Below are 27,159 nucleotides of genomic sequence, written 5' to 3' on the forward strand. Positions count from 1 at the left end.
TGCTAAGCAAAGAATTTATTTAAGGTAAAGCATCACTACCACCCCTGTTATAACAGTAGTACATGTTCATTAGAAAATCTGGAAAATATAGAAAAAAAGATGGATAGAAGAGAATCACCTATGATATCACAGAAAAAACTAACATTAGGCAGATTTTTAAAATGACAGCCAACTCCAGTATTCTTGCCTGGGAAATTCCATGGACAGAGGAGCCTGACAGGCTGGGCTAACAGTCCATGGGGGCGCAAAAGAGTCGGGCACAACTGAGGGACTAAACAGCAATGAACAAAATTTTCTTTGACATATTTTTATGTCAATATTGTCAATATTTTTATGTAATTGTGGTCATGTTATTAATATAGCATTGTATATAATGATTTTTAAATGTTTTCTTGATCAAAAAAGTAATTGTTGTTGTTCAGTTGCTCAGTCGTGACTCCATGGACTGCACCATGCCAGGCTTCCCTGTCCTTCACTATCTCCCAGAGCTTGCTCAAACTCATGTCCATTGAGTCCGTGATGTGATCCAACCATCTTGTCTTCTGTTATCCCCTCCCCCTCCTGCCTTCAATCTTTCCCAGCATCAGGGCCTTTTCTAATGAGTGGGCTCTTCACATCAGGGGGTCCACTGGAGAAGGGAATGGCAAACCACTTCAGCATTCTTGCCTTGAGAACTGTATGAACAGTATGAAAAGGCAAAAAGATATGACACTGAAAAATGAACTCCCCAGGTTGGTAGGTGCCCAATATGCTACTGGAGAAGAGCAGAGATATAGCTTCAGAAGGAATAAGAGGCTTAGTCAAAGTGGAAACAACGCTCAGTTATGGATGTGTCTGATGGTGAAAGTAGAGTCGAATGCTGTAAAGAACAATATTGCATCAGATCAGATCAGATCAGATCAGTCGCTCAGTCGTGTCCGACTCTTTGCGACCCCATGAATCGCAGCACACCAGGCCTCCCTGTCCATCACCAGCTCCCGGAGTTCACTCAGACTCACGTCCATCAAGTTAGTGACGCCATCCAGCCATCTCATCCTCTGTCGACCCCTTCTCCTCTTGCCCCCAATCCCTCCAAGCATCAGAGTCTTTTCCAATGAGTCAACTCTTCGCATGAGGTGGCCAAAGTACTGGAGTTTCAGCTTTAGCATCATTCCCTCCAAAGAAATCCGAAGGCTGATCTTCAGAATGGACTGGTTGGATCTCCTTGCAGTCCAAGGGACTCTCAAGAGTCTTCTCCAACACCACAGTTCAAAAGCATCAATTCTTCAGCGCTCAGCTTTCTTCACAGTCCAACTCTCACATCCATAAATTACCACAGGAAAAACCATAGCCTTGACTAGACAAACCTTCGTTGGCAAAGTAATGTCTCTGCTTTTGAATATGCTATCTAGGTTGGTCATAACTTTCCTTCCAAGGAGTAAGCGTCTTTTAATCTCATGGCTGCAGTCACCATCTGCAGTGATTTTGGAGCCCAGAAAAATAAAGTCTGACACTGTTTCCACTGTTTCCCCATCTGTTTCCCATGAAGTGATGGGACCGGATGCCATGATCTTCATTTTCTGAATGTTGAGCTTTAAGCCAACTTTTTCACTCTCCACTTTCACTTTCATCAAGAGGCTTTTGAGTTCCTCTTCACTTTCTGCCATAAGGGTGGTGTCATCTGCATATCTGAGGTTACTGATATTTCTCCTGGCAATCTTGATTCCAGCTTGTGTTTCTTCCAGTCCAGCATTTCTCATGATGTACTCTGCATATAAGTTAAATAAGCAGGGTGACAATATACAGCCTTGATGTACTCCTTTTCCTATTTGGAACCAGTCTGTTCCATGTCCAGTTTTAACTGTTGCTTCCTGACCTGCATATAGGTTTCTCAAGAGGCAGGTCAGGTGGTCTGGTATTCCCATCTCTTTCAGAATTTTCCACAGTTTATTGTGATCCACACAGTCAAAGGCTTTGGCATAGTCAATAAAGCAGAAATAGATGGTTTTCTGGAACTCTCTTGCTTTTTCCATGATCCAGCAGATGTTGGCAATTTGATCTCTGGTTCCTCTGCCTTTTCTAAAACCAGCTTGCACATCAGGAAGTTCACGGTTCACATATTGCTGAAGCCTGGCTTGGAGAATTTTGAGCATTACTTTACTAGCGTGTGAGATGAGTGCAATTGTGCAGTAGTTTGAGCATTCTTTGGCATTGCCTTTCTTTGGGATTGGAATGAAAACTGACCTTTTCCAGTCCTGTGGCCACTGCTGAGTTTTCCAAATTTGCTGGCATATTGAGTGCAGCACTTTCACAGCATCATCTTTCAGGATTTGGAATAGCTCAACTGGAATTCTATCACCTCCACTAGCTTTGTTTGTAATGATGCTTTCTAAGGCCCACTTGACTTCACATTCCAGGATGTCTGGCTCTAGGTCAGTGATCACACCATCGTGATTATCTGAGTCGTGAAGATCTTTTTTGTACAGTTCTTCTGTGTATTCTTGCATAGGAACCTGAAATGTTAGGACCATGAATCAAAGTAAATTGGAAGTGGTCAAACAGGAGATGACAAGAGTGAACACTGACATTTTAGGAATCAGTGAACTAAAATGAACAGGAAAGGACCAATTTAATTCAGAGGACCATTATATCTACTACTGTGGGCAAGAATTCCTTATAAGAAATGGAGTAGTCCTCATAGTCAACAAAAGAGTCTGAAAAGCAGTACTTGGATGCAATCTCAAAAACGACAGAATGATCTCTGTTTCTTTCCAAGGCAAACCATTCAATTTTACAGTAATCCAAGTCTATGCCCCAACCACTAATGCCAAAGAAGCTAAAGTTGAACAGTTCTATGAAGATCTACAAGACCTTCTAGAACTAACACCAAAAAAAGATGTCCTTTTCATCATAGGAGACTGGAATGCAAAAATAGGAAGATACCTAGGGTAGTAGGCAAGTTTGGTTTCGGTGTACAAAATGAAGCAGGACAAAGTCTAACAGAGTTTTGCCAAGAGTACACACTGGTCATAGCAAACACCCTCTACCAACAACACAAGAGACGACTCTACACATGAACATCACCAGATGGTCAATACCCAGATCAGATTGATTATATTCTTTGCAGCCGAAGATGGAGAAGCTCTATACAATCAGCATAAATCAGGAGCTGACTGTGGCTCAGATTATGAACTCCTTATTGCAAAATTCAGACTTAAATTGAAGAAAGTAGGGCAAACCACTAGGCCAAGGTATAAAGTAATACATACCAATAATTTTTTAATAGCACACACACACAAAGGAAAATATTAAGATTTTTTACTCCTATTTTCGTAGAGAATGTAGTGTCTTCTTATATCCTATGAAAATGCCAAATGACTTTCTAATATTTTCTTCTGATCTCTAGTAAGAAATTCTTTTCAGAGTTCTACTCCTGAAATCTCAGGACAGTCTTCCCTGTGTACTTTTTCCATAAGCCTCTCAATTCTTATCTTCTTGCTGATGCATCTTTGAGTGAAGGGCAATCTTACTATAACCATTCTTTGCCCTTGAACCCCCTTTCTATTTCTTTGGCTGCGTGTTCAAGTGCCTTAGATCTGCAGATCGGCTGCAGCTTCCTGTTTGATTAGATGAAGTTCCCTCAGAATAAAGGGATCTCGCGTCCTGACTTCCTGAGGCTCTGAAAGGCTTCCCTCTCCGGAATGTTACCCCTGGGCTTGCACATGTCTGTGCTTGCCCTCAGTGCCGAGCATTGCTCCTAGTAGTCTCCCACTTCCCAGTGCATCCCCGTCCAGGTGGCCTCATGCATAGCTGACGTACACATGGCCAGTAGGCATGAAAAGAAGTTTAACTTTCTTATTAACCTGTAGGCAAATTGATGCAATGAGTTTCTGATTCTCAGATATATAAGACGAAAAAAATTTTTTTAAGATTTTGTGATAATAAAGATATGTGATAATGGAAGTGTAAATTGACACAAGAGATCAAACTTGGGTCAGTTTTAACTGACCTGGCAATTTCAGTCTGGAGGTTTGTCCTAAGGAGATAATCAGTTTTGCACCAAAACACAAATATATTTATTGTGGCATTATTATAGTGTGAAATTTGAGGGAAAGTGTATATGTCAGTGGAATAATGGAAGCATTAAAAGTTGTTTTTAACATGGAAAGATGTTTATAATAAGTGAAAAAAGTACATACAGAATTATTTTATTTTTGTATCTTTAAATTTATATACACGTGTGTATACAGTGAACACACTGAAAAATCCTGGATATATTAACGTTGTTTCTACCTGGGTGGTAGAATTGCAGGTGACTTTTTATAGTGAGTGTGGTATAAGAGTTTCATAATCAGAAAAAATAACTATCCATTTTAAGATGGGTAAAGCCCTTCTATATTCTGAGAAAACAAGTAAAATTGCTAACTACATTTCTTATTGTGTGTTTGCATTCCAGTTTAAGTTTTACAGTGTGATATATTTATGTGGTCCATTTTACCATGCGTGACTCCTTTTAAGACTGCGAGTAGTAATTTTATGATTATCTAATGGGCTGTAAAACATAATTTGCTAGTTAGAATTAAAAATATGTAGTTGTTGGTCTGTAGCTACGTTTTACTCTTGAGTCCTTGGTTAAAAATGGGGTCTCTGGGACTTCCTAGGTGCTCCAGTGGTTAAGAATTTCCCTGCCAAGGGGACACTGGCTCGATCTCTGCTCCAGGAAGAGTCCACATGCCACGGGGCAACTAAGCCCGAGCATCATAACTACTGAGTCCACACTTTAGAGCCCACAAGCCACACCCACTGAGCCCGAGAGCCCTTAAAGAATGGGGTCTCCAACATTGCCCTCTGGAAGAATAACTGTTTCAATAAATCTGCTTAAAGGAGGAATTTACAGTACATTGTAGAGAAAATGAGGATTACCTTTTATTCCAATTCTAAAGCCAAGGAAATAAATACCTAAGAGCTAGGAGTACTTGTAAAATGGTTGAAAATTTGATTAGTATTCATGCCTCATCATGATGGGTAAAAATGTCAAGGCTGCATCAGGGCTCTCGCACATGGCACTACACAGGGGCCTGTGACAGCACCAGCCCCGGGATCATGGGGAGGACTGAGCAGCTCTCCCTCACGTCAGAGGGATGCAGCTCTCAGAGCCAGTGGACCACACAGAATGGGAGGGTCAGCCATGTACTGCAGATGCTGGGCTCACTTCTGGCCCACAGCTGAATCTCAGATGTCCACGCTTCTCACAGGGAGCATCGCCACCAAAGCTCATATACTGGTTTTCTTCTGTCACCACTCACAGGAAAAGCCCCTCTCATCATCTGTTCTTTTTTTTTTTTTTTTGCACTATCCTCGCCACATTACTCTATTTCTTCCTGTTATTTCACTTCCAGTTTCTTCCCTTGTCCTGAACTTATCCATGAAGCCCTTAGGAATTTCCATTCCATAATTAATGCACCTGTATCTTCAGCCTCTTCACTATCTCTTTGCCTTTGTTGCATGCAGCCTGCTGTCCCCTGAGAAGCTTATTCCCCTGCAGCTCTTTCAGGAAAAGCACATTCCTCAGGGTCAAGAGATCTTGGTCATCAGTCCTTTTGTTCCCTACTACCATCTCCAGACCCCATGCAAGATCCCCGTTCCTCTGAGACTGCCATCCTTAAACCAGCTCCTGTCCTCTTGGTTGAAGATTTTGGTATAGTATAGAGCCCTCCACTCACTCCAGTTCCTGCCATCATCTTTAGAGGCTTCATAGTCCCATGACACCAGCTCTGATCTCCGTATCCTCAACCTCAATGACTTTATCCCCTCCACCTCAGCCAGCACACTCAGCGGATTATGCACTCTGAACCTTATTGACATTGAAAAAGGCCCTTTCTCTAAAATTCACTAATTTAAGCATCCCATCTCTGTACACAGACTCCTTTCTTCCTTACTTTCTTGTTCCTAGCTCATTGGGAACTTCAGTTTATTGTCTCCTTCCTTTCTTCCAGCTTGTCCCCTTACCTTTCCTGGGTACCACGGTCCACTCCATATTCTCCCCTCTTGCCTCTCTTTAACAACCAAACTTCTAAGAGTTGTCGTCTCTCTTTTATTTCTCGACTTCTTTTTTGTTTTATTGTTGTTTGTTTTAAGCCACGCCATGTGGCATGCGGGACTTCCCCCACCAGGGACCAAACCTTTTCCCTGCAATGGAAGCACAGAGCCGTAACACTGGACCATCAGGAAAGTCCATTTTCCTCTACTTCTAAACTGCTTTTCTGTCACTATCACTATACAGCTCTACTCGTTTTATTGCCAGTCATCATATTGTACTTGGCATGTATTGCGATATCTCTAAGGTCTAGGCCTGTATTAAAACTACTCACTAAGACCACCAGTGACTTCAGTGTTACTAAAACTAGCAGACAAGTTTCTGTCCTTTGTGCCTCAGAGCTGTTTCTTCCGCCTAAAATTCTTTTCTTTCCTACCTAAGCCTGGTTAATTTCTGCTCACTTTATTAGTAAAATCACTTTTCCCAGGAGAATATTTCTAGTCATTGCCTGCTGCTGCTAAGTTGCTTCAGTCATGTCCAACTCTGTGCGACCCCATAAACGGAAGCCCACCAGGCTCCCCCGTCCCTGGGATTCTCCAGGCAAGAACACTGGAGTGGGTTGCCATTTCCTTCTCCAATGCAGGAAAGTGAAAAGTGAAAGTGAAGTCACCCAGTCGTTCCTGACTTGTAGCAACCTCATGGACCACAGCCCACTAGGCTCCTCCGTCCATGGGATTTTCCAGGCAAGAGTACTGGAGTGGGTTCATTGCCTAGGAGCCCCAGACTACTAGGTTCTCAGGTCACAAAGTTTCACAGCACCATTTGCTTTTCCTTGGTAGCTTTTTTTTTTCTTTTTTTAGCCACACCACCATACAGCTTGCAGGATCTTAGTCTTCTGACCAGGGATCAAACCCAGGCCCCTAGCAGTGAGACCACCAAGTCCTAACCACTGTACCGTAGCAAGGGAATTCCCAGTAATTACTTTTATAATTATTTGTTCTACCTTAGTCTAGGCCATGTGGTCTGTAGGGGCTGGGATTTTATCAAACGTCCTTGTATCTCTGCACAACAGTGCCTGGCACATGTCTGTCACATAGTGTATATTGACTTTATACCCTACTTATGTTGAAAGCACAAAATGTCTGTCCTTACTCCACCCAGATTTCAAATCTATGGGTCATGCACCAGAACTCCTGTCGTTCCACTATGAGCCACTCCAGCAGGGCTCCTACTTCTCCAGAGAGTGCAGCTTCGTTTCTTGTGATACCCTCACAGTCCTGAATTAAATTCTCATTGCTGTTATGTACATGATCGCTCACTTATTGCTTGTATTAAGGTTATCAACATGGATTATGGGATGGAAGACAAGAATCCTATTGATCATGTTCGCTTCTATTGTAAGAGTGACCTCAGCAAGGCAGTCATGATTACTAGAAACCAGGTAACTACTTACAGTGGCATTTGGCAAATCTTTGTAGTAAAGTTGCAGTTTACATGCAGCTTAGGCTCTGAAGTCAATGTATACAGTTTTAAAAAAAGAAACAGAAACATATCTTTAAAGTATACATGATTTTCATAGACTAGACCATCTTAACAGCCAGTTTTTCCTGTTTGCTGAACTTGAAGAAAGCTCCGTTTTTTTGGTTTAGAAGGTAATTTATAAGTCTGGTGGGACAGAAATATCATGGTTGAAGTCCTCTAAGTTAAATGTGCTTATTTGTATATCTTCTGTGAGAGAGTCTGTAGTCTTCATATATCATACAAACCTTTCATATTGATGAACATAAAATTATGGGACATCGTGCAGGATGACAGTTACCCTGAATTCTTTTCTTTGGATAATCATTGGTATAAAGTACCAAGACAACATGGGGTGTTTAATACCACATCGAGCGCAGAGCTTAGGAACAGCTGATCTCTCTTCAGCATGTGAATTCAGGGTGACAGTGAAACCTTTCCTTCTTTAAAAGGTTTCTCAGTTTTTGCCAGAGACATTTGCTGAGCAGCTGATTCGAGTTTACTGTAAGAAGACAGATGAAAAGACTCTGTTTGCTGCACGACAGCATTTCGTCCATTGGTGCTTAATCAATGACTTCACCAAGCCACAGGTGGGTGACTTATTCACATGCATCACAGAAATTTTAAGTAAAAGCCACAAGCAATCTTTACTTCCCTCTGAAAAGTTCTCATTTAAATGATAGTCGTTTGATGAACTTACTTATAAGACAGAAACAGACTCACAAACTTAGAGAATGAACTTACAGTTACCATGGGTGAAGGATGGGGGCGAACAGGAATAGTTAGGGAGTTTGGGGTTGACATGAACACACTGCCATATTTGAGATGGATAACCAGCAAAGACCTAGGACCTTCTGTATAGCACAGGGAACTCTGCTCAGTAGTATGTAACAACTTAAATTTGAAAACGAATAGATACGTATTTATGAATAACTGAATCACTTTGCTGTATACCTGAAACTGAAATAACACTGTTAATCAACTGTACTCCAATATAAAACAAAAAGAAAATAATAGTCATTTGACTTGATTTGGGGGGGAAAAAGTTTTTCCACATTAAGCTGCCCTTTAAATCTTTTATTTTTAAAATTGGAGTATAATTGCTTCACAATGCTGTGTTAGTTTGTGCTGTACAACAACGTGAATCAGCTCTATGTAAACATAAATCCCGTCTCTGGAGCCTCCCTGCCACTCACCCCCGTCGCACCCGCCTCGGTCATCACAGAGCACGGAGCTTAACTCCCTGTGCGGTACAGCAGCTTCCCACTAGCTGTCTGTTTTACACCCTGGTAGTTTTGCCAGTCATTTTATTATACTTTGCATGTATTGCAATATCTCCAAGGTCTTGGCCTGTATTAAATCTACTCTCACTAAGACCACCAGTGACTTCAGTGTTACTAGAACTAGCAGACAAGTTTCTGTCCTTTGTGCCTCAGACCTGTTTCTTCTACCTGTAATTCTTTTGTTTCCTACCTAAACCCGGTTAATTCCTGCTCACTTTATTAGTAGAATCACTTTCCCAGTGCTGAGTAAACTCAGCATTTCCAAACTTGTAACCTATTTAAATTCACTAGTTGCCAATCCCATAGAGAATGTTGTTGAAATGGTCCTTTATTGACCTGCACGTGGTGGATGCCTGGCACAGAGAACATTGATAGTTGTTGATTGAACAAATGATTGGTAGGTAGGTTGGAAGCAGCATTCTGCTTCCTGGTCTAGTACTGTCTGTCACAGCACCCTGCCTGCTTTAACCCCCAAGCATTGGATACTGAAGGAAACAAAAGTGAAAGGTTAGATGTGAAAGAGTAGCCCAGTATATCAGATCTTTGTCAAATGCCAGAGGGAGGGACACAGGGAAGTCTTTTAGTATTCAGAGTTGAGAGAGCTGTCAGGTAGGAGGGAGGATTCTTCTAGATCCAAAAGCTGGATTGTGTTTGGATGAGTAGCAGAGAGAAATGAGAGCTACACAAAAATGAAACTGGAACAAGTCGGGTGTGTTTGGGAGCTATGAAGAGACTGGTCTGACTGGAGGAGAAAAGTCATATTGTTGAGGTGACAGGGCACACAGAAGGAATTGGCTTGATTGTGGAGAAGCACTGATAATCAGCTAAGAGTTATTCTTATGCACAGTGGGGAGGGAATTGCCGAGAGTATTCAAGACTTACCGTGCTGCTATAATTATTTTCTTTTAGCAATTTTATTTATGTTTTTTTTATTATTTATGTATTTTTTAATTTAATTTTATTGATTTATTTTTGGCTGCACTGGGCCTTCATCGCTGTGCATAGGCTTTCTCCAGTTGCAGTGAGCAGGGGCTACTCGTTACTGCAGTGCACAGGCTTCTCACTGCAGTGGCTTCTGTTGTGGAGTGCAGGCTCGAGGTGCCCAGGCTTCAGGAGCTGTGATGCACGGGCTCAGTAGTTGTGGTGCATGGGTTTAGTTGCTGCATGGCATGTGGGATCTTCCAGCCTGGTCCAGGGATTGAACCCATGTCCCCTGTATTGGCAAGCAAATTTTTGTCCATTGTACCACCAGGGAAGTCCCTGCTGTAGTTATTATTTACTTCTGGGCTTTTATCTCTAGCTAGACCTGTGGGAATATAGGAAGTATGTCCATCTTAAGAACTATAGCTTCTAAGGAGACTAAACCCCTGATGAGAAAGGAAGACTCTAGCGACAGATAGACTGGCACATGGAGAGACTGGAAACAGAGAGACAAGACGCTACTCAAGTTCAGCAACTCAAGTTGGACCCTAAATCCAGATACATTCTTTCAGGGAATGAGTGTTCCCTCAGGTCCTGTGTCCGGGACCAGGCTTGGAACAGTACCTGAGACAGTTCCCGAGGGTCTCGCTCTAGTTGGGGACAATAAAAACTCGAGTAAATAATAATCACAGTAGTGCGTAAGTACTTTGGGGTCAGAGCAGTGTGTACAGTCTTAGAGGAGCAAAAAGGTGAAGGGTTTATGCCAGAGTTGGTTGGTTGGGAAAGACTCACTTAAAGAAGGACTTGGAAAGACTTCCCTGGTGATCCTGTGGTTAAGAATCCACCTGCCAATGCAGGGGACACGGGTTCAATCCCTGGCCTGGGAGGATCTCACGTACCATGGGGCAAGTAAGCCCGTGTACCACAATTACTGAGCCAGTGCTCTAGAGCCCGCACTCCACAACTAGAGGAGCCACCACAGTGAGAAGCCCATACACTGCGACTGGAGAGTAGACCCCACTCGCCACAACTAGAGAAAGCCCGTGTGCAGCAATGAAGACTCAGCGCAACCAAAAATTAATCAATTTTTTAAAAAAGGGCTTGGAAGCTGAGACCTGAAGGATGGATGAGGAGTCAACTGGGTAAAGAGGGTGGGGGACTGGAAGGTGACAGAAAAGTAGGTGCATTTAGGGGTGAGATCTGGGCTCTGTGCATAGTCCTGTAAGCCAGGAGCCCTGGAGCAATGGGAGCCGTTGGGGTGTTTTAAGCAGGAAAGTTACACATTCAGGTCAGCGTTTACAGCAGAGTCACGGCCACTGTACCTGACCAGAGAACTCATAGAAGCACCTTGACTTCTCTTCCCACCTCTCTTCCAATCTCCCACCAGTGCCTCCCACTAGCCCAACCTGACTGGAGGCCAGTAGGCAGGGGAGCTGGGAGACGTGGTTCACAAGAGCCGCTCCTGTTATGCAGAGCAGGGCAGAGGGAGGCAGAGAGTGGATCTGAGAGCAAGTAGGCATGTGAGGCCCACAGTGTTCTATGCCAGCCTTCTCTTCCTTGTGCAGTAAAGGCTCTGACAGTCCTGTACCCTCATGTAGCCTAGAGAATCCAGCCACGAGTTCAAAAACAGTTCAGGATAGAGTCAGGCGTTGGAGGGCCTAGCTTCTTACACTCTGATTTCCAGTTGTAGTGTCGCTTCACTTCGACACCAACCCTTGTTTTGGGTGGAATCTAGGAGGCTGAGGCCAAAGTGACAGCTTTGATTATGGAGCAAAGGTCAAGTTCCACAGGTACACACTATCTTTCCCCTGTTTGCCATCTTGTAGACCTGGGCCATTTGTTACAGGGGAGACTAAGAGGGTCGAGCAAGGATCCAGCACATTCCATCTTTCCCTGGAAAACCAGGACAAGGTGCGTCCCCGGAAGCTGCATGAAGGGAAGGGGTCACTGAGCTGGGCCACGTGCTGCTTCTGGCCATCTGTGAAAAGAACTGGCGTGGTGGCTTTTGCTCTGAAAGCTCTTCCCTTCCCAGGACCGTGTGTCTCTAATTAAGCATATACACCATCCAGGGTTTCCCAAGAGTAAGTCTGTCCAGAAGCAGGCTATCTGCAGGACGAGGATATGTGTGCTTGAGACATTCACTCAAAACCACGAGAACTGGCTTTCTTCTCTATTCCTAGTTACTCTGTCTTTGACAGGATGGTGACGTTGTAGCCCCGCTTATAACACCTCGGAAATCGGATTGGAATTCAGCTGGCATCCAGGAAGCGGCCAAAGTCAAAGCCCAGCTTTTCCCAAGTGACTCGATGTGAATGTCTACACTCGATTGTTTACAAAAAGCCCCTCCCATGCCCTTTCCCTCCTCCCCCAGCACAATTAATTTAGGGAATTTGATCACAGAGTCTACAAATGGAGTGACAGCTAGTGCTTTATATTTTATATCTTGAATGTACGCACATACTAAGTCATTTTTATCCAGAGGAACAGGTACTAGGCAGACCTTATTAACATGAGCTGTGGAAAGCGCTGCCTTGCCTCTTTTTAATATTAATCAGTCTTTCTTCTTTAGCAGTCTATTTTCTTAGAATTAACAGCTTTTTTAAGTACTTTGAACTCTTATGACATAAGATTGTTTTTTAAAAAATGTGGAAATAAGACAAAGGCGCACACTGGAATTTGCAGTTGGGGTTGTCATGAACAGCCGTGGTTAAAAACAGTACGTGAAACTCCGGCCCCCTGAGGAGGTGCCCATCACCCTGAATTTGAGGCTAGCTTTCCTTGAGTGATTGCAATATTAGTGAAAGGTACCTCCCCTCACCCTTTTAGCCCCCCATAAACTGCCAGGTTGGGGTCAACAGTATAGGAGGGCCACGAAGGGGCTCCAGCTCTTCAATGAGAGGCCTGATTGATTTGTTGAAAAGATCTGAGGGTGCTGGCCTCCTCTGAAATGGGACATAAAACTGCCTTATAGGAGACCCCCTAGCTCCAGTAGCAGAGGGACTCCCCAAACCAGGCTGTCCTCTGGGTCAGCTGTGGCTCCAGCCCGTGTGGGTTTCTTTCTCTTCTGAGTGCTCACTGCCCCCTCCCTGAGGGTTCCACCACTGCCCAGCCTGGAGAAAGCAGCTCACCGCCCCCGCCCCCCAACTCTGACCTCTGCCTCTCACTTGGGTGCTGATCGGAGGCCTTCGGAGGAACCGCCCTCAGGGCTGCTCAGAGCTGGGGCTTCATTTTTGCCAGTTCAGTGCATTTGATGAGTTTCAGGGCAAAGACTGGCTGCCTATGCTGAGACAAAGTGATTTACCCAGTGAATTCCAGGTTCCCCTTTGTGTCTCTACCTCCAGGAGTGGAGTAGCCACCACTGTGGTTGAGCAGTGCTCCTGAGCTAAACAGATTCTGGAGTTAGAGCTAAATCCGGCCGCTGCCAGAGGCAGGTCCGTGGGGAGTGCAGTCGTGAGCGCTGGCATCCTGTACTTCACCACACCCTTACAGAAGCCTCCCTGGCAGCCTGGGCGTGGGGAGCCAGCCTTGGCTCTGGGTCAGAGCAAGAGGGAGCAGGGAGGAGCTCAGATCACAGGGCAGAAGATCACCCCCAACATCTTGGGGGTGCTGCCACCGTCCACTGTGTCACCAGGTGCTCCTCTGTTGACACTAGGGTGACAAGCGTTTGGAATGTCTGCTGTTCTGCTCTGTCACCCCTCTCCCACCCCCAGTAGATAATCGAGTTGACCCTAATTCCTAGAGTAGTTAAAACCGTGCTCCTCTCCCACCACAGTGCTGTGTGATGGGGATGTGGATACAGTGGGCTCCTAGAAGCCCAAAGGAAGTGGTCATGGTACCAGGTCATGTCCGTTTTGGCCACGGTGCTTCCAAAACAGCCAGTGGGGGGAATCCTCCACCTCAGACTTCATGTGTCCAGGCCCAAGGTCAAGAATGTAATGTTTCTCTGCAAAGATTGCTTGATTTTTGCCACTCCTCCATTTACATCATTGTTTTATTCTGGAATTTTGTCATCTCAGAGTGTATCATTGTGCTCTCTGAGGAACAACTTGAATCTGTTTTGTTTGCATCTTTTGTTACTTTTTGGCAGCTGCACTTTATGCTCTTTGCAACTGTTTTAATTATGGGAACCACCTGCCATTGACAAGGTTAAATTTTTCTTAAGAAGCATCTTCAAAAAAAAAAAAAATCAAAAAAAAAAAAGAAGCATCTTCACTATTGTATTAAAAGGGAGCCTTTAACATTAACAGCTTGGCCTCTAGAGTTACTGAGCTTTGTCACCTTGAGAATGTAAATAAGACTGCAGGTTCAAGTGCCTGGTCACTTCATCCTGGTGAGGGAAACAGCTGCAATAAAGCTTCATGAATGTATCTCTGTCTTGAAATCAGTGGTGTCTTCCTCAGTGACTTTCACACTCATGTGCCCAGTTTTGACCCTTTTATGCAAAAGAACTGTGTTTGGTCTAGGAGTGTACCTCAGTACTGTGCTGGGTCTTCTGAGGGGATGGTTTTAACAGGCCCTATGTTACTTCGTTTTCCTCATTCAATAAAGGCAAGTAATGGCGTGATAAAGAATCTTATTCTGTCAGGAGGCAGGCTCTAGCATGGGTTGTGGGTTTTTTTTCTTTTTTAGTTTTTCTAAGTTCCTCTTTTGCCAGAAAAAATACCCTTCCTTTTTGTTTAATCTCCCTGAGTTCCCGAATCTACAGAATTTCAGCTTCTTTACCCAAATGTGCATATAGTTCATTTGCTGCTTTCATATTTTCCTTGTGGAATTAAATAAGAGATCTTCAAGTACCCAGCACAGTGGTAGCAGACTGGTCAGTTTTCTGGGAAAAGAAGAATGCTATTTTGGAGTCTTTATTAATTTCACTGCTTGAGTTAGGTGTCTGTGGTTTGACAATATTCTTTAAAATAATGTCCAAAGTATATAGAGAAGAATCCTATACACCTCCTTGGAAAACTGTCTGGAAGGATATACATGAAAATGTTAGTGTTTTAGGGGATGGTTGAATTTTAGTCAATTTTAATTTTTTTACATCTTCTGGTTTTTCTACAATAAACACACATTAACTGTGTACTCTCTAAAAGGATCATTTTCCTGAGGAATTTTGTGCTGCTCGGGTGAGGTATAACTGTCTTTTACTCCGTCAAATCCCCTCTCAGTAGAATGTGGCCTGTCTCCACAGCTGTCTTGGTCCTCAGGCGCCAAGAGGCTGCTCTCAGCCACAGTCCACACCGGACACTTCTCCATCTGTGTTTCGGATGGAGCGGGCTCCCTTGGCTGAGCGCAGCCTCGTCAGCATCCGGGGGCAGGTCTGAACGCCTGTTGCCTCAGGAAGCTGCCCGCCGTGGCATCAGCTCAGGACCCAGGCCTCCAGCTCGTTGATGTAGAACTGCTCCTGTCGGGCCAGTACCTCATTGTTGAAGGTCGCACAGGGGTGGCTCCCCCCACGGTACAAGTCTCCATCCAACCACAGCCCAAAGCGGCCACTAAAGAGAGGAGAGTTTTGGCACAGCTCCCTCCAGCACCCTTCAGACCTGCCCCAGCAGCCCTTGGCCACACCGTGACTACTCTGCCTTAGTCTCATCTCCTCTGAAACCAGTTTGTCCCAAATTGTTAAGGACTCACACATTGTCCCCCATGGGGTTTCAAGCTTTTTTTTTTTAAACAATTCAATGATTTTGATACACATATACAGTGGAGCAACCATCACCACAGACCAGTTTTCGAACCTTAAGAACATTAAGATGGCAATGCCTTAACCAAAGGACGGACTCTCATAAACTTGGACTCCAAGCCCAGAACACGTCAGACCAGGGCGTCCGTTCTAGTCCCCTCTTGACAGCAAACCTAGGCTGGAGCTGGGAAGTGGGTTACTGCAAATTGGCAGCGGCTGGTGGGGACTGTGTCAGTCCACCTGTCTGTGGAGGCTATTCAGACAGCTGGGAGAGCGAAGAACTTGTGCTAATCAAGCAGTGCTGTCATCTGTGCCCTCAGGATAAGACTGAGTCTGCCTGAATATGCAGGTCACACCAGAGGCAAGATTGACCGTGTAAAACACACTCCACTTCCCACCCCCCAACACACACACACACACACACATGCTGTCATCAAGTAAACACTTTGGGGGACATTTCACGCCATCCTCACCTCTCAGTATTGACTTAGAGCAGAGTTTAGGGGGTTGGCTGGGAGGCCAGGCAGTGCCACAATATCTATCGAGAGGAGATTCTTGAAGGTTAACCAGCAGCCTCCCCCATTTTGTCTGGGGTTGCCTAACCCAGCATTTCCAGACAGGGGAAAGGACCAGAGTACAGACCACCTCGAGACTCAAGACTAGGGAAGAGTAGGACACGCACCTGCCACAGCCCATCATCAGAGAATCCAAGTCGCCTTTCACAAAGAAAGAGTTGCTTCCGGTCCACTTGAAGACCTGTGATAAGAAACCTCGTTATTGGTGGAGTCCTGCTCATGCAGTTTTACTCTGGACCACTGGGTGGCAGTGTGGTGAAGGAAACAACCTCCAAGCCCCGACTAAGGCACCAGAGCTACTCTAGGCTCCTAACTCGCAGTTTCTCTCCGTCTCCCTGGAGTTCACCTCCTCTTGCCCTCCAGTCTGAATTCCCACAGCCCCAAAGCCCTTCTGTTCTAGGAATAGACCAGAACCCTCTGAGGCTTCCTGCTTCCGAAGCTGGAGAGAGGAGGGGAAAAGTCCACATCAGGAGCCAGGCCCTGATTCTACCATTAACTGTTTCCTGCTCTCACTGGAGTTAACACTAAGCCTGCACACCCTCAGTGCTATTTCACACCCAACAAGTGTTTCGATCCCCACCCCAAAGAGACACCCTGACTACCACCAATTCTGTCCCCGCCAGTCACTCCTTCCTGGATCACAGCCTCCTAATGGGTCTCTGCTTTCTCTGTCTCCTGCCCCGAAGCCCATGTGTGCTCTCTCAGTGAGCTATTCAAAATTAAATCAGGGATTCCCCTGGTGGTTCCGTGGTATAGAATCCACCTGCCAATGCAGGGGACGTGGGTTCAATCCCTGATGGGGGAAAATCCCACATGCTGTGGGCAACTAAGCACCTGGAGCCAGTGTTCCCCAACAAGAGAAGCCTGTGCACTGCAACTGGCGAGTAGCCCCTGCTCACTGCAAGTAGAGAAAGCCTGCGTGCAGTGACAAAGAGTGAGCACAGCCAAAAAATAATTATTTTTAAAAAATCAAATTAGATATTAGCCCTCCTCTGCTAAAGCTCTCCAATGGCCCTGACAATGAGAATAAAATCCAGCATCTAACAACAGCCGAAAGCCCAGCGTGCTCTGCCCTGATTTTCTCTCCAACCTCTTTCCCCCTTTACCGCCTGGACTTCATCTACCCTGGCCCTTCTGTTCTGGGAGACCTGAAGCTATTGCTGCTCCAGGGTCTTGCTGACCCCTCTGCCCAGAATGCTCTTCCCCCAGATCCTCAGAAGGCTCACTGCTCAGCTTTCAGATGAAATGTCGTCCCAGAGAAATTTAAAGTAGCCCTTCCTTCCAGGCCCTGTTCAGTGACAATATGCCCTGGTAACATGTAAGTTCCATGAAGGCTGTCTTGATTCTGGCAGTATTCCTGAGACATGGTGTAGATGTTAAGTGAACAAATTATTCAAGAGTCAATTTAGGACTTCACTGGTGGTCCAACAGTTAAGGATCCACCTGCCAACACAGGGGAAACAGATTCAATCCCTGGTTCAGCAAGATCTCACATGCCACAGAGTAATTAAGCCCACACACCGCAACTGCTGAAGCCTGCACTAAAGCCTGTGCTCAGCAACAGGAGAAATCACTGCAATGAGAGCCCGAGATCTCAAGTCAAACAAACGCAACTAAAGAGTAGGCCATGCTCGCTGCAACTGGAGAAAGCCTGAGCACAGCAATGAAGATCTAGCGCAGCCAAAAATAAATAGAATACTATTTTTTTTAAGTCAGTTTAGCTAATAAAAAGATTTTTAAAGGGCTGCAAAAGTATAGCCTATGATTGCCTGTAATTAGTTGCAAAAAGTGCTCTGAGCAACCAAAAGGTTTTTAGCAAGGAAACGGACTAATCGAAGATAAGCCCTGGGCTCAGAAGAGATAATATTAACAAGTGACCACAAAAAGACAGAACTATTCAGCTCCTCCTCTACTTTCCTCAAGGTACATGACCTTCAGACTTGAAGGAGGAAGATAAACATTGCTACAGAAAAAATTAAGATGATGCTTCTTGGAATGAGGGTCAAGGAACTGGTGGGAATTCATGAAGAACACAGATGCCAGAAGACCAAAGACAGGCAAAAATTAACCAAGTTTTTGAAAAGATGAGATTCCATAATAATAGCCTGGGAAGACCATAGCAATTGCCTGGAAAAAAAAAATCATTCCATTCAAGAGTTTGGTTTTTTGGTTTGTTTGTTTTGTTTTTACATTTAGCACAAGGCACTCTTTTAGGTACTGGATAGACCAGTGATGTAACAGACAAAAATTCCTGCCTCCTAGGACTCCCACTCTAGTGGCAGGAGGCAGGTTAAAAAGTAAAATAAATAGTGTGTTAGCTGTGACAAATGCTTAGGAGAAAGAAGTAGAGAAGGGCGATAAGAGTTTCCAGCAGCTGGAGTGCTATAAATGTAAACAGCAGGAAGGGTCCTGCTGAGAGGGTGATATCTGAGCAGAGTCCTGAAGGAAGTGAGAACTGACTTACACGGAGATCCTGTGGAGGGAACCTTAGGGAGAACAGCATGTTTAAAGGCCCTGAGGTCGGAACAGGCTTGCTTGTTTAGGAAGCAGCTCTGAGGTCAGTGTAGGGAGAGGGAAAGTAGCAAGAAATGACGTCAGAGAGAGTCCAGAAGACGTAGAGACCCGTAGGTTATTTTAAAGACTCGGGATTTGTCTGGTGGTCCACAGGTTAAGAATCTGACTGCCAACGGAGGGGATGTGAGTTCAGTCCCTGGTTGGGGAGCTAAGACCCCACGTGCCTCGGAGCAACTGCCGCAACTCCTGAGCCTGCGTAGCAACTACAGAGAAGCCTGTGCACCACAGTGAAAGGCCACACGTGTCGCAACTAAGACCGGATGCAGCCAAATAAATAAGAACAGATTCTGAAAAAATACTTTGGCTTTTCTCTGAGGGAGAAAAGAAGCCATTGGGAGCTTGGAGCCAAGGAGTGATATGTTCTGACTTCATTTATTTTAAACATTTATTTGGCTGTGGCTGTGCCGAGTCTTAGTTGCATCACACAGGATCTTCAGTTGCGGCATGTGGGATCTAGTTCCCTGACCAAGGATCGAACCTGGGCTCCCTGCAGTGGGAGCTCAGAGTCTTAGCCACTGGGCCACCAGGGAAGTCCTCGACTTACCTTTTAAAAGGCTCACTCCAGGTACTGTGATGACTGAAGGCGGAAGCATTAGGAGGCTATAGCAGGGACACAGGCAAGTAATGATGGTGGCTTGAACCAGGGTGACAGCAAAGGACATTGTGAGAAGTGGTAGATTCTGGGTAGAGATAGAAAGAGAAGGAGGAGCCATCAGGGTTTGTTGACAGCTCATCAGATATAGGGTGTGAAAGAAGCGTTAAGAAGGGCTCCAAAATTTTTGGTCTCAACAGCAGGAAAGACAGAGGTGCCATTCACTTTGTCAGGGAAGATGGCAGGAGGAGTCAACTTTCTGGGAGAAAGTCAGGAGATCAGCTTGGCAAAACCCCAGTCGTGGTTGGACCCTCCCATCCACGCTGTCTGTGCTTGAACCTGATGAGCTGAATGCTGCTAGAGGAAAGCACACAAAGAAACCAGCCCTGGGACTTCCCTGGTGGTCCGGTGGTTAAGAATCCTCCCTGCAGTACAGCAGACATGAGTTCTATCCCTAGTCGGGGAACTAAGATCCCACCTGCCACTGGGCAACGAAGCCCATGCACCACAACTACGGAGCCTGCCCACCCTAGAGCCTATGCTCCAAAACAAGAGAAGCCACCACGATGAGAAACCTAAGCACCGAGACTGGAGAGTGGCCCCTGCTAGCCACCACTAGAGAAAGCCTGCACACAGCAGTGAAGACCCAGTGCTGTCATAAGTAAATAAAAATTCTTGAAAAGACAAAAAAAGAGCATCACCTTCAGCTGTGGAGAGAAGGAGAAGAGGAAGGTCTCGCCAGTACCATAGAAGCCTTTGCTGAGTCGAAGGGCCGAGGAGGAGAAAGCCCCAAACATCTGGAAGGAAGAGTTTGTAGCTTGCAGCCGGCAGGGAGCTGGAGATCCCCTCCAGGCTGGGGAGTCTGGGGCAGAGCTGTGGGGGTCGGAGAGGCCCCGGGGGACCCATCAGCCCTTAGTGGCAGCTCTCTCCCCAACGCCCCCAGCATGGCTCACCTGGCCGTCCTGGTCTCTCAGCACCAGCAGCACCGGCCCGCTGTGGCCCTCCATCTGCCTGTACAGGCTCTGCAGACTGAAGCCATCCCTTGACGTGCAGAAGGCCAGGCTCCAGGAGTATCCAGTGACTCTTGGGGGCAGATGGAGACTGAGCTGGGGACAGAGCAGAGGGTGAGCAAGGGTTCCCCGTCCTCCCACCCTCGGTGCTCCATATCCTTGGGGTCCCAGGAGGACTAAGGTTAAACAGCCACCCCTCACCCACGCCTGTGCTTTACAGGTTCAGTTCAGTTCAGTCGCTCAGTCGTGTCCGACTCTTTGCGACCCCATGGACTGCAGCACGCCAGGCCTCCCTGTCCATCACCAACTCCCAGAGTTTACTCAAACTCATGTCCATAGAGTCGGTGATGCCATCCAACCATCTTGTCCTCTGTTGTCCCCTTCTCCTGCCTTCAATGTTTCCCAGCATCAGGGTTTTTTCCAATGAGTTGGCTCTTCGCATCAGGTGGCCAAAGTATTGGAGCTTCGGCTTTGGCATCAATCCTTCCAATGAATATTCAGGACTGATTTACTTTAGGATGGGCTGGCTGGATCTCCTTGCAGTCCAAGGGACTCTCAAGAGTCTTCTCCAACACCACAGTTCAAAAGCATCAATTCTTCGGCGCTCAGCCTTCTTTACAGTCTAACTCTCACATCCACACATGACCACTGGAAAAACCATGGCTTTGACTAGACGGACCTTTGTTGGCAAAGCTTTACAGGTTATGGAGTACTTTCATGTTTCCAGGGGGCACCATGGAAACACCAATGAGCAGGAGGCCTCAGAGAAAGGGATCACTATTCCCATTTTATAGATGAGGAAGCTGAGGCTCGGGGAGATGAAGCAAATTGCCGGAAGCCCACATGGGGAGGAAGTGGCAGAGCCAGGATTTGAACTCAGGTCAGGCCCATCATGGCCCCTAGCAACCAAAGAATAGACGAGATACTGACTGCCTCCTCCTAACTCCCCATCTCATCCTCCCATTCCCACCCCAGCTTTGGCCTCAGTTCCCAAGGACTGGTTCCACTTAAAGAGTCAAGATTAGTTCACCATATCCTTAACCTCCTGGTGAAGTGAAGAAGGTGGTGCTAGGATTACTGACTCATTTCACCAGAAAAGCCCAGCGAGGAGAAGTGAGTTGCCCAAGGTAACATAGTGAGCAGAGGACAGAGCAGGAGGGACCCCAGGCATCCCTGGACCTGGCTGGGGTGGGGCAGGACTGAAGTCTTTGTACCACGGACTGTGCCCGAACCTGACTCATTTCTGAGGCTCCCAGAACCTGGCTGGCTCCTGCCAGCTGGGGCACCACGGGGTGTTCAGGAACCGGAGTTGGGGCTGGGGTTGTGTCCTCCTCCTTTTCCTCCTCCTCTTCCTTATCCTCCTCCCCAGACAGAGCATCCTCCACCTGGCTGGGCTGTAAAGACACACAGAGGCCTGGTGCGTTGAGAGACAAGGAGACACGAGCTTCCACATGTCCAGAGCCTGAGAGCCTTGGCCACCTCATCACCCTTTCCCCGGGCCCCTGCCAGTCCAGCCGGAGGAGGCTGTGAAGTGTCCACAACAGGCCAGACCCTGTCCTTCCCGCCAGCCAGCTCCCTCCCTGGCCCCTTCCAGCTGTGCCCACTGGATGGGGCCTTGGGCCCCTGAGGTTTGTCTGCCTGGTTGCTCTGGATCCAGAGTGGATGCCAGGGATTGTGTTCTAAGCTTGGGAGGCAGGAGAGAAGGGCAGGTGGCAGCTCCCAAACTGTGTGCATTTGTACATGAAATAAAAATAATAATATAGTAGTGGCTGAATATACAGGTAACAGGACACACTTGACTAGGCCCGTGTGAAAAGCTTGGTGAGCATAATCTCTGAATTTTCCCAAGAATCCTAAGAAGAATGTGCTTCTTTTTTGTTTTTTTGGCTGTGCCACAAGTCTTGCAGGATCTCAGTTCCCCAACCAGGGATTGAACCTGGGCCCTCCACAGAGAAAGCGTGGAGTCCTAACCACTGGACCACCAGGGAACTCTCCAGAGTAGGCTTTTTATTACCCCCATGTTATTATTATCTCAAAGGAAGAAAGAAGGCCTTTTGAGCTGGTGAAAGAACGCATGTTTCTCATGGGTGAAACAGTGCACAGGTTCATATAAAATGCGCATTTAGGGCTTCCCTCGTAGCTCAGTGGATAAGAATCCACCTGCCAATGCAGGAGACACGAGTTTGATCCCCGGCCCAGGAAGATCCTGCATGCTGAGGAGAAGCTAAGCCTGCGCACCAAGACTACTTAGTCTGTGCTTTAGAGCCCGGGAGCCACACTGCTGAGCCCGTGAGCTGCAACTACGGAAGCCTGTGTGCCCTAGAGCCCATGCTCCGCAACAAGAGAAGCCACTGCAGAGAGAGGCCTGCGCAGCACACCCAGAAAGTAGCCTCTGCTTGCCACAACTAGAGAAAAGCCTGTGCAGCAACAAAGACCCAGCATAGCCAAAAATAAAGATAAATTAAAAATGCCTCGATAAAAAAATGCACATTTGTGTGAAGGTGTGTGATGTGTTGGCTTAAAATAGAGTTGTGTAGGCAAATCAGCGTGAGAAGGTGTTGAATGTAACTTTGTATGTTACCTTTCAGTGTGTGTGTGGGTGTGAGCTGGGGTTGTGTTGTATGTGAGTGTCAGTGGGCATGTATAATGGTGTGTTCATTCATTCATTCATTTAATCAATCACTGAGCTGCCACTCTGTACCAGAACATGTGTGTGTGTGTGTGTGCACACACGCGTGCACATGATGCCTGCACACAAGGACTTTGGGGCTTTTCATCAGGAGAGATCTCCTTGGGGAGAAGAGTTGGACAGGACACTGCTTTCCTATTCCCCAGGTTCAGGCCTACGGAGAGAGTCCTAACTGGACAGGCTTCTGGACAGAGCTCCATCTGGCACCCACTCCAGGGAGGAAGGAATGGAGACAGTAGTCTGCTCCTTGAGGGTCCCGGAACCACAGGGCTGGGCGCTAAGGCCCCAGCTTCCTGAGTCCCTGCTCTGAGCCCTGGGCCAGCTGGGGAGGGCCTCAGAAGGGGGCCACCCAGCTGTATGCACCCTGGCCCAGGCCCCACGCAGCCAGAGAGCTCACCTCCCCTGCCTGTCCTGACCGATCCCCGCCCCAGCTGGGCCTCTTACCAGCCGAGTGTAACGCCAGCGGAGACTTTTCATTCTTCTGTCCGAGCCCAGCCAGGGGCAGTAAGTGAGCCTTCAGCCCTGCCAGGGAGGAGGCAGTGCTGAGTGAGACCTGGAGCCGAGAGGGAGGGGCCTGGGGCACGCCTGGCTGGCTCCACACCCACCCAGCTGCCCTTTGCTCTCTCTCACCTGCCACTCACCTGTCACTCCCAGGCTAGCTTGTCCATGAGTGAGTCTGTGAGGTCAGCTATGCTCGGCATTCAGGGCCATACTTGTAGTTAGCAACTAATGCAGGTTAGCCATAAATTCTAGCTGTAATTCAGGCCCATAGACGGTAACCTTTGGGCGGCTGCCTGAGCCCCAGACAGGGTGTCTGGGGCCTGTACTTCCCTCTGTGACCTTGCATAAGTGCCATGTACCCCTGGGCCTCAGTTTCCCCACATATGACATGTTGGACCAGATTGTCTCAGAGGCCCTCACAAGACTGACAGCATGCAATTCGGTTTTCTCTCAAAGCCATTATAACAGAAGCTTGAAAAAGGCCAAGCTAGACCAAAAGAACAGAGATATATATATTTAATAGTCATTTTTCTAATTAAAAGAGCAATACATATTTACTAAAGAAAATTTGAGAAATTTAGAAAAGAATAAAGAAAAATACAAAAATATTCATAATTCTACCTCTTAAAAATAAACTCAACCCCTACAGGTTTATTTTTTCATCCTTTATATTTATTTCATATAAATGTATATACATACATTTATAAATAGATCATACAGTGTGTTGCTTTATAAGGTGCTTTGTCAAGCTTAACAAAAGAAAAATTTCCAGTTACATTCAGTACCCTTTGAACATGTGATTTTTTTTAATGTATTTATTTAATTTGGCTGTGCTGGGTCTTAGTTTCAGCACACGGGATCTTTTTTTGTTTATTTCACGTGGGCTCTAGTTCCCTGACCAGGGATTGAACACGGGCCCCCCAGCATAGGGAGTGTGGAGTCTTAGCCACTGGGCCACCACGAAAGTCCCATGAACATGTGATTGTTAATGGCTGCATATTATTTCATGACAGGATGTACATCATTTCTCAAATGTTTGACATTCTGTTTGCTTATAATTTTCTGTGATTATAAGCAAAATTATAAAAAACTTTCTTGTTCATAAATCTGATTATATTTTTATGATAAATTTCAAAAGTTGAATAATGGATCAAAGGGTGTTCACACATGCTTTTCCAACTGTTTCCAACGAGGCTTCCCAGAGCTTAAGGCTGACCAATGTCTGGATATCTTTCAGGAATCTCAAGGTAATATCTTTCTGATCATCATGTTTTACATCCTTAAATTACAGATAAAGAAACTGCCACTCAGAAAATCGAAGAAGGAGCTAACCACAGCCACAGGATAATATAACACAGTGAAAAGAGCACAGACTCTGGAGTCAGGGAGTCTAAATCCTCTGTCACCTTGGGCAAGTTACTTAACATCTCTGTTCTTCTGTCTCCTTGTCTGTAAAATACTAATACTTGTTTACCTGATAGGGCTGTTGTAAAAATAAATGAAGGTAATGCCTGAAGGGACGACTCATTGGAAAAGACCCTGATGCTGGGAAAGATTGAGGGCTGGAGGAGAAGTGGGCGACAGAGGAGGAGATGGTTGGATGGTATCACCGACACAATGGACATGAGTTTGAGCAAACTCCGAGAGATAGGGAAGGACAGGGAAGCCTGGCGTGCTGCAGTCCATGGGATTGCAAAGAGTTGACACGACTGAGCGACTGAACAATGCCTGAAGAACCAGGAGGCTGAAAACCAGGTCTCCATCCTCCTGTTCTGAGTTCAGTGAGATGACACACGGTGCCTGGTGTTTGGTGAAAAAGTGAAAGTGTTAGTTGCTCAGTCGTGTCTGATTCTTTGCAACCCCATGGACTGTAGCCCGCCAGGCTCCTCTGTCCGTGGGATTCTCTGGGCAAGAATCCTGAAGTGGGTTGCCACTTCCTTCTCCAGGGGATCTTCCTAGCCCAGGGATCAACCTGAGTCTCCTGCATTGCAGGCAGATTCTTTACCGTTTGAGCCACCATGGGTGCTAGGTAAGTGGCAGTGCTTAAGACCATCCCCCGACCGACTGCCTCTTTGGGAGATTCAGGGCTCAAATCACTGACAAATGGCCACTCAGTCTCCACCCGAGCACCTTGGGCACAGTCACTTGGTCACTTGCAGGGGTAGGTAGCTCAGTGGGGCAGGGAAGGGCAGGAGTGTACTCACTTTGCCAAGTCTCGACCTCTGGTGACCTCTTCCAGCTCGTCCAGCCTGATGGCTTCCCTAGTACATCTCCGGGATCCCACAGAGAAGGGGCCACTTCCGGAACCGACCCTGTCCACCTGGAGGTCTGTACGAAGCAGTTTTAGCTCTGTACCCTGGTTCTCTGGCAGACAGCTGTCACTTCTGCCCCAGCCAGGCTCCAGCCCTCCTCTCCTGGCTCTTATACCTGCCCAGAGGGTGGCATGCCCTGGCCCCGAGCCTGCTCCGGTTTCAGCCGGAAGGACCTGGCTGTGATTTTAATCCATCAGAAACTCAAATCCCACAAACAAGAGCTTGTCACCTCAGGTCCCTGCTCTACCCCTACCAGCCCAAAGAGGTGGGGTTTACCGAACTCCTGGGCTCTTCCTGGAGCCTCTCACCCACAGCTACTGAGCGCCGCATGGTGCCTGAAGCCCATCATGGAAGGCACTTCCCTTAAGGGGCGCAAATGTTACAGGAAAGGGTCGAGCTGTGGGGCCACATCCACCTCCTTGTGCTTCAGGGGAAACCTGGGGCTTGGCGGGTGAGGAGAGGCCGCCCTGCTCTGGTCCTGTTTCCCTTCTCTCACATAGGGGAGGTGATTCTTATTGGCCTGTCATGATGTGGGGTGAGGTTATGCACAGGAAGCCCAGTATCTGGCACACAGTAGGCATGCTCTCGGTTCAGGTAGTTCTCTGTCCCAGGCTCATAGTGGGACTTTAGTGAATGCTGCTGTTGAAACACAGAACCTCAAAGTTAGAAGGGGTTTCAGCCAGTCCCAGACCAAGTGACCTCCATGCAGGGCAGGAAGTCATGAAAAAATATGCCCAGCAAGGGTCCCCCAGCCTGTTTGGGGTGGGTGAGCCCACTCCCTTTGGTGGCTCACACCCTCGGACGGGCCAGCTGCCCGCTGGGGGACCAGGGTACAGAGCTACAGCTGTTTCACACAGACCTCCAGGTAAACAGGGTCAGTTCTGGAAGTAGCCCCTTTTCTGCAGGATCCAGGAAATGTGGGATGTGGTGGTGGGGAGGCTGTAAAAACCCCTTGGCTTTTAGAACCCCTTGGCTTCTAAAAACCCCTTGCTGGCCTTGGTGGAAAGGACTTGGGTCACCAGATCCTTTCTCCATGACCAGTTCTCCTGGGGCAACGCCCCAACCAGGAAGATAGGATACTGAAAGGACTTGTATTAATATTATGGGGAAAACATTCAAGTGATGGGCCCTGTTGCCATCTCAAACAAGGCTGTTGCAATACGTGTTTGAACTATTAACAGCCTGGAGGTCACATGTCTGGCCCTCCTGCTCTCACGGCCCCACTCCCAAATCTTTTTCCTCCACACTCGATTCCTGAACCTTTGGGCACTTTGGGAGGCCAGTGAGATGTGCCTTGCTGTCCCATTCTTTGTCCTTAAGTCTAGAAATGTGACCTGGCAAGAAAGCTAATTGCCACGAAGTGTGTTCAGTCGTGTCTGACTCTTTGCGATCCTGTGGATCGTAGCCCAGCAGGCTCCTCTGTCTGTGGAATTCTCCAGGCAAGAATACTGGAGTGGGTAGCCATTCCCTTCTCTGGGGAATCTTCCTGAC

The 27,159-nt window shown here is 46.8% G+C and overlaps 2 protein-coding genes and 1 non-coding gene across 21 annotated transcripts in view; 1 reads left to right on the plus strand and 2 right to left on the minus strand.

Annotated features, from left to right (window-relative positions):
* Positions 1-24,872, plus strand: part of SAMHD1 (SAM and HD domain containing deoxynucleoside triphosphate triphosphohydrolase 1) — a 67,375-nt gene extending 42,503 nt beyond the window's left edge. The window contains exons 14-16 of one of the 5 annotated variants that reach the window (XM_086331946.1): positions 7,353-7,457; positions 7,987-8,124; positions 24,648-24,872. In XM_086331946.1, coding sequence (XP_086188072.1) covers positions 7,353-7,457; positions 7,987-8,124; positions 24,648-24,704 — 300 coding nt within the window. In that variant the 3' untranslated portion in view covers positions 24,705-24,872. Of the gene's footprint in view, positions 1-4,640; positions 4,893-7,177; positions 7,323-7,352; positions 7,458-7,986; positions 8,125-11,918; positions 14,106-24,647 lie in introns of those variants that run through there. The other 4 variants (XM_086331947.1, XM_086331945.1, XM_086331949.1 and 1 more) reach the window with 4 other exon arrangements.
* On the minus strand, positions 1-25,751 carry TLDC2 (TBC/LysM-associated domain containing 2). 15 transcript variants are annotated; one of them, XM_086331927.1, is made up of 8 exons: positions 25,561-25,751; positions 23,300-23,377; positions 21,399-21,560; positions 20,110-20,262; positions 19,858-19,953; positions 19,109-19,244; positions 16,098-16,171; positions 1-2,492 (listed from the first exon to the last, which is right to left on the minus strand). In XM_086331927.1, exons 2-8 carry the CDS (start codon positions 23,330-23,332, stop codon positions 1,266-1,268), a joined length of 1,881 nt encoding a protein of 626 aa, XP_086188053.1. In that variant the 5' UTR covers positions 23,333-23,377; positions 25,561-25,751; the 3' UTR covers positions 1-1,265. The 15 variants fall into 15 exon arrangements, with proteins under 15 accessions (XP_086188053.1, XP_086188054.1, XP_086188061.1 ...); XM_086331929.1 differs by lacking the exon at positions 1-2,492 and adding an exon at positions 13,937-15,227; XM_086331933.1 differs by lacking the exon at positions 1-2,492 and adding an exon at positions 14,579-14,701.
* On the minus strand, positions 22,082-22,154 carry TRNAE-UUC (transfer RNA glutamic acid (anticodon UUC)). The gene has a single exon. It is a non-coding gene; the product is annotated as a tRNA-Glu (tRNA).
* Positions 25,752-27,159: the final 1,408 nt, after the last annotated feature.

This window comes from Bos grunniens, chromosome 13 (genome assembly GCF_055505025.1).
Source record: "Bos grunniens cultivar Pamir isolate PY7600 chromosome 13, Bosgru_T2T1.0, whole genome shotgun sequence".
Taxonomy (NCBI): Eukaryota; Metazoa; Chordata; class Mammalia; order Artiodactyla; family Bovidae; genus Bos; species Bos grunniens.

Bases quoted from the DNA above. Each gene is read 5' to 3' on its own strand.
- TLDC2 (XM_086331927.1), bottom strand. From the start codon at position 23,332: ATGAAAAGTCTCCGCTGGCGTTACACTCGGCTG. The intron at 16,172-19,108 runs GTAAGTCGAGGA...TTCTTATCACAG, and splicing joins TGGAGTGAGCCTTTTAAAAG to GTCTTCAAGTGGACCGGAAG. The intron at 2,493-16,097 runs GTGCGTGTCCTA...CTAACATTTCAG, and splicing joins CTGATGATGGGCTGTGGCAG to GTTCCTATGCAAGAATACAC.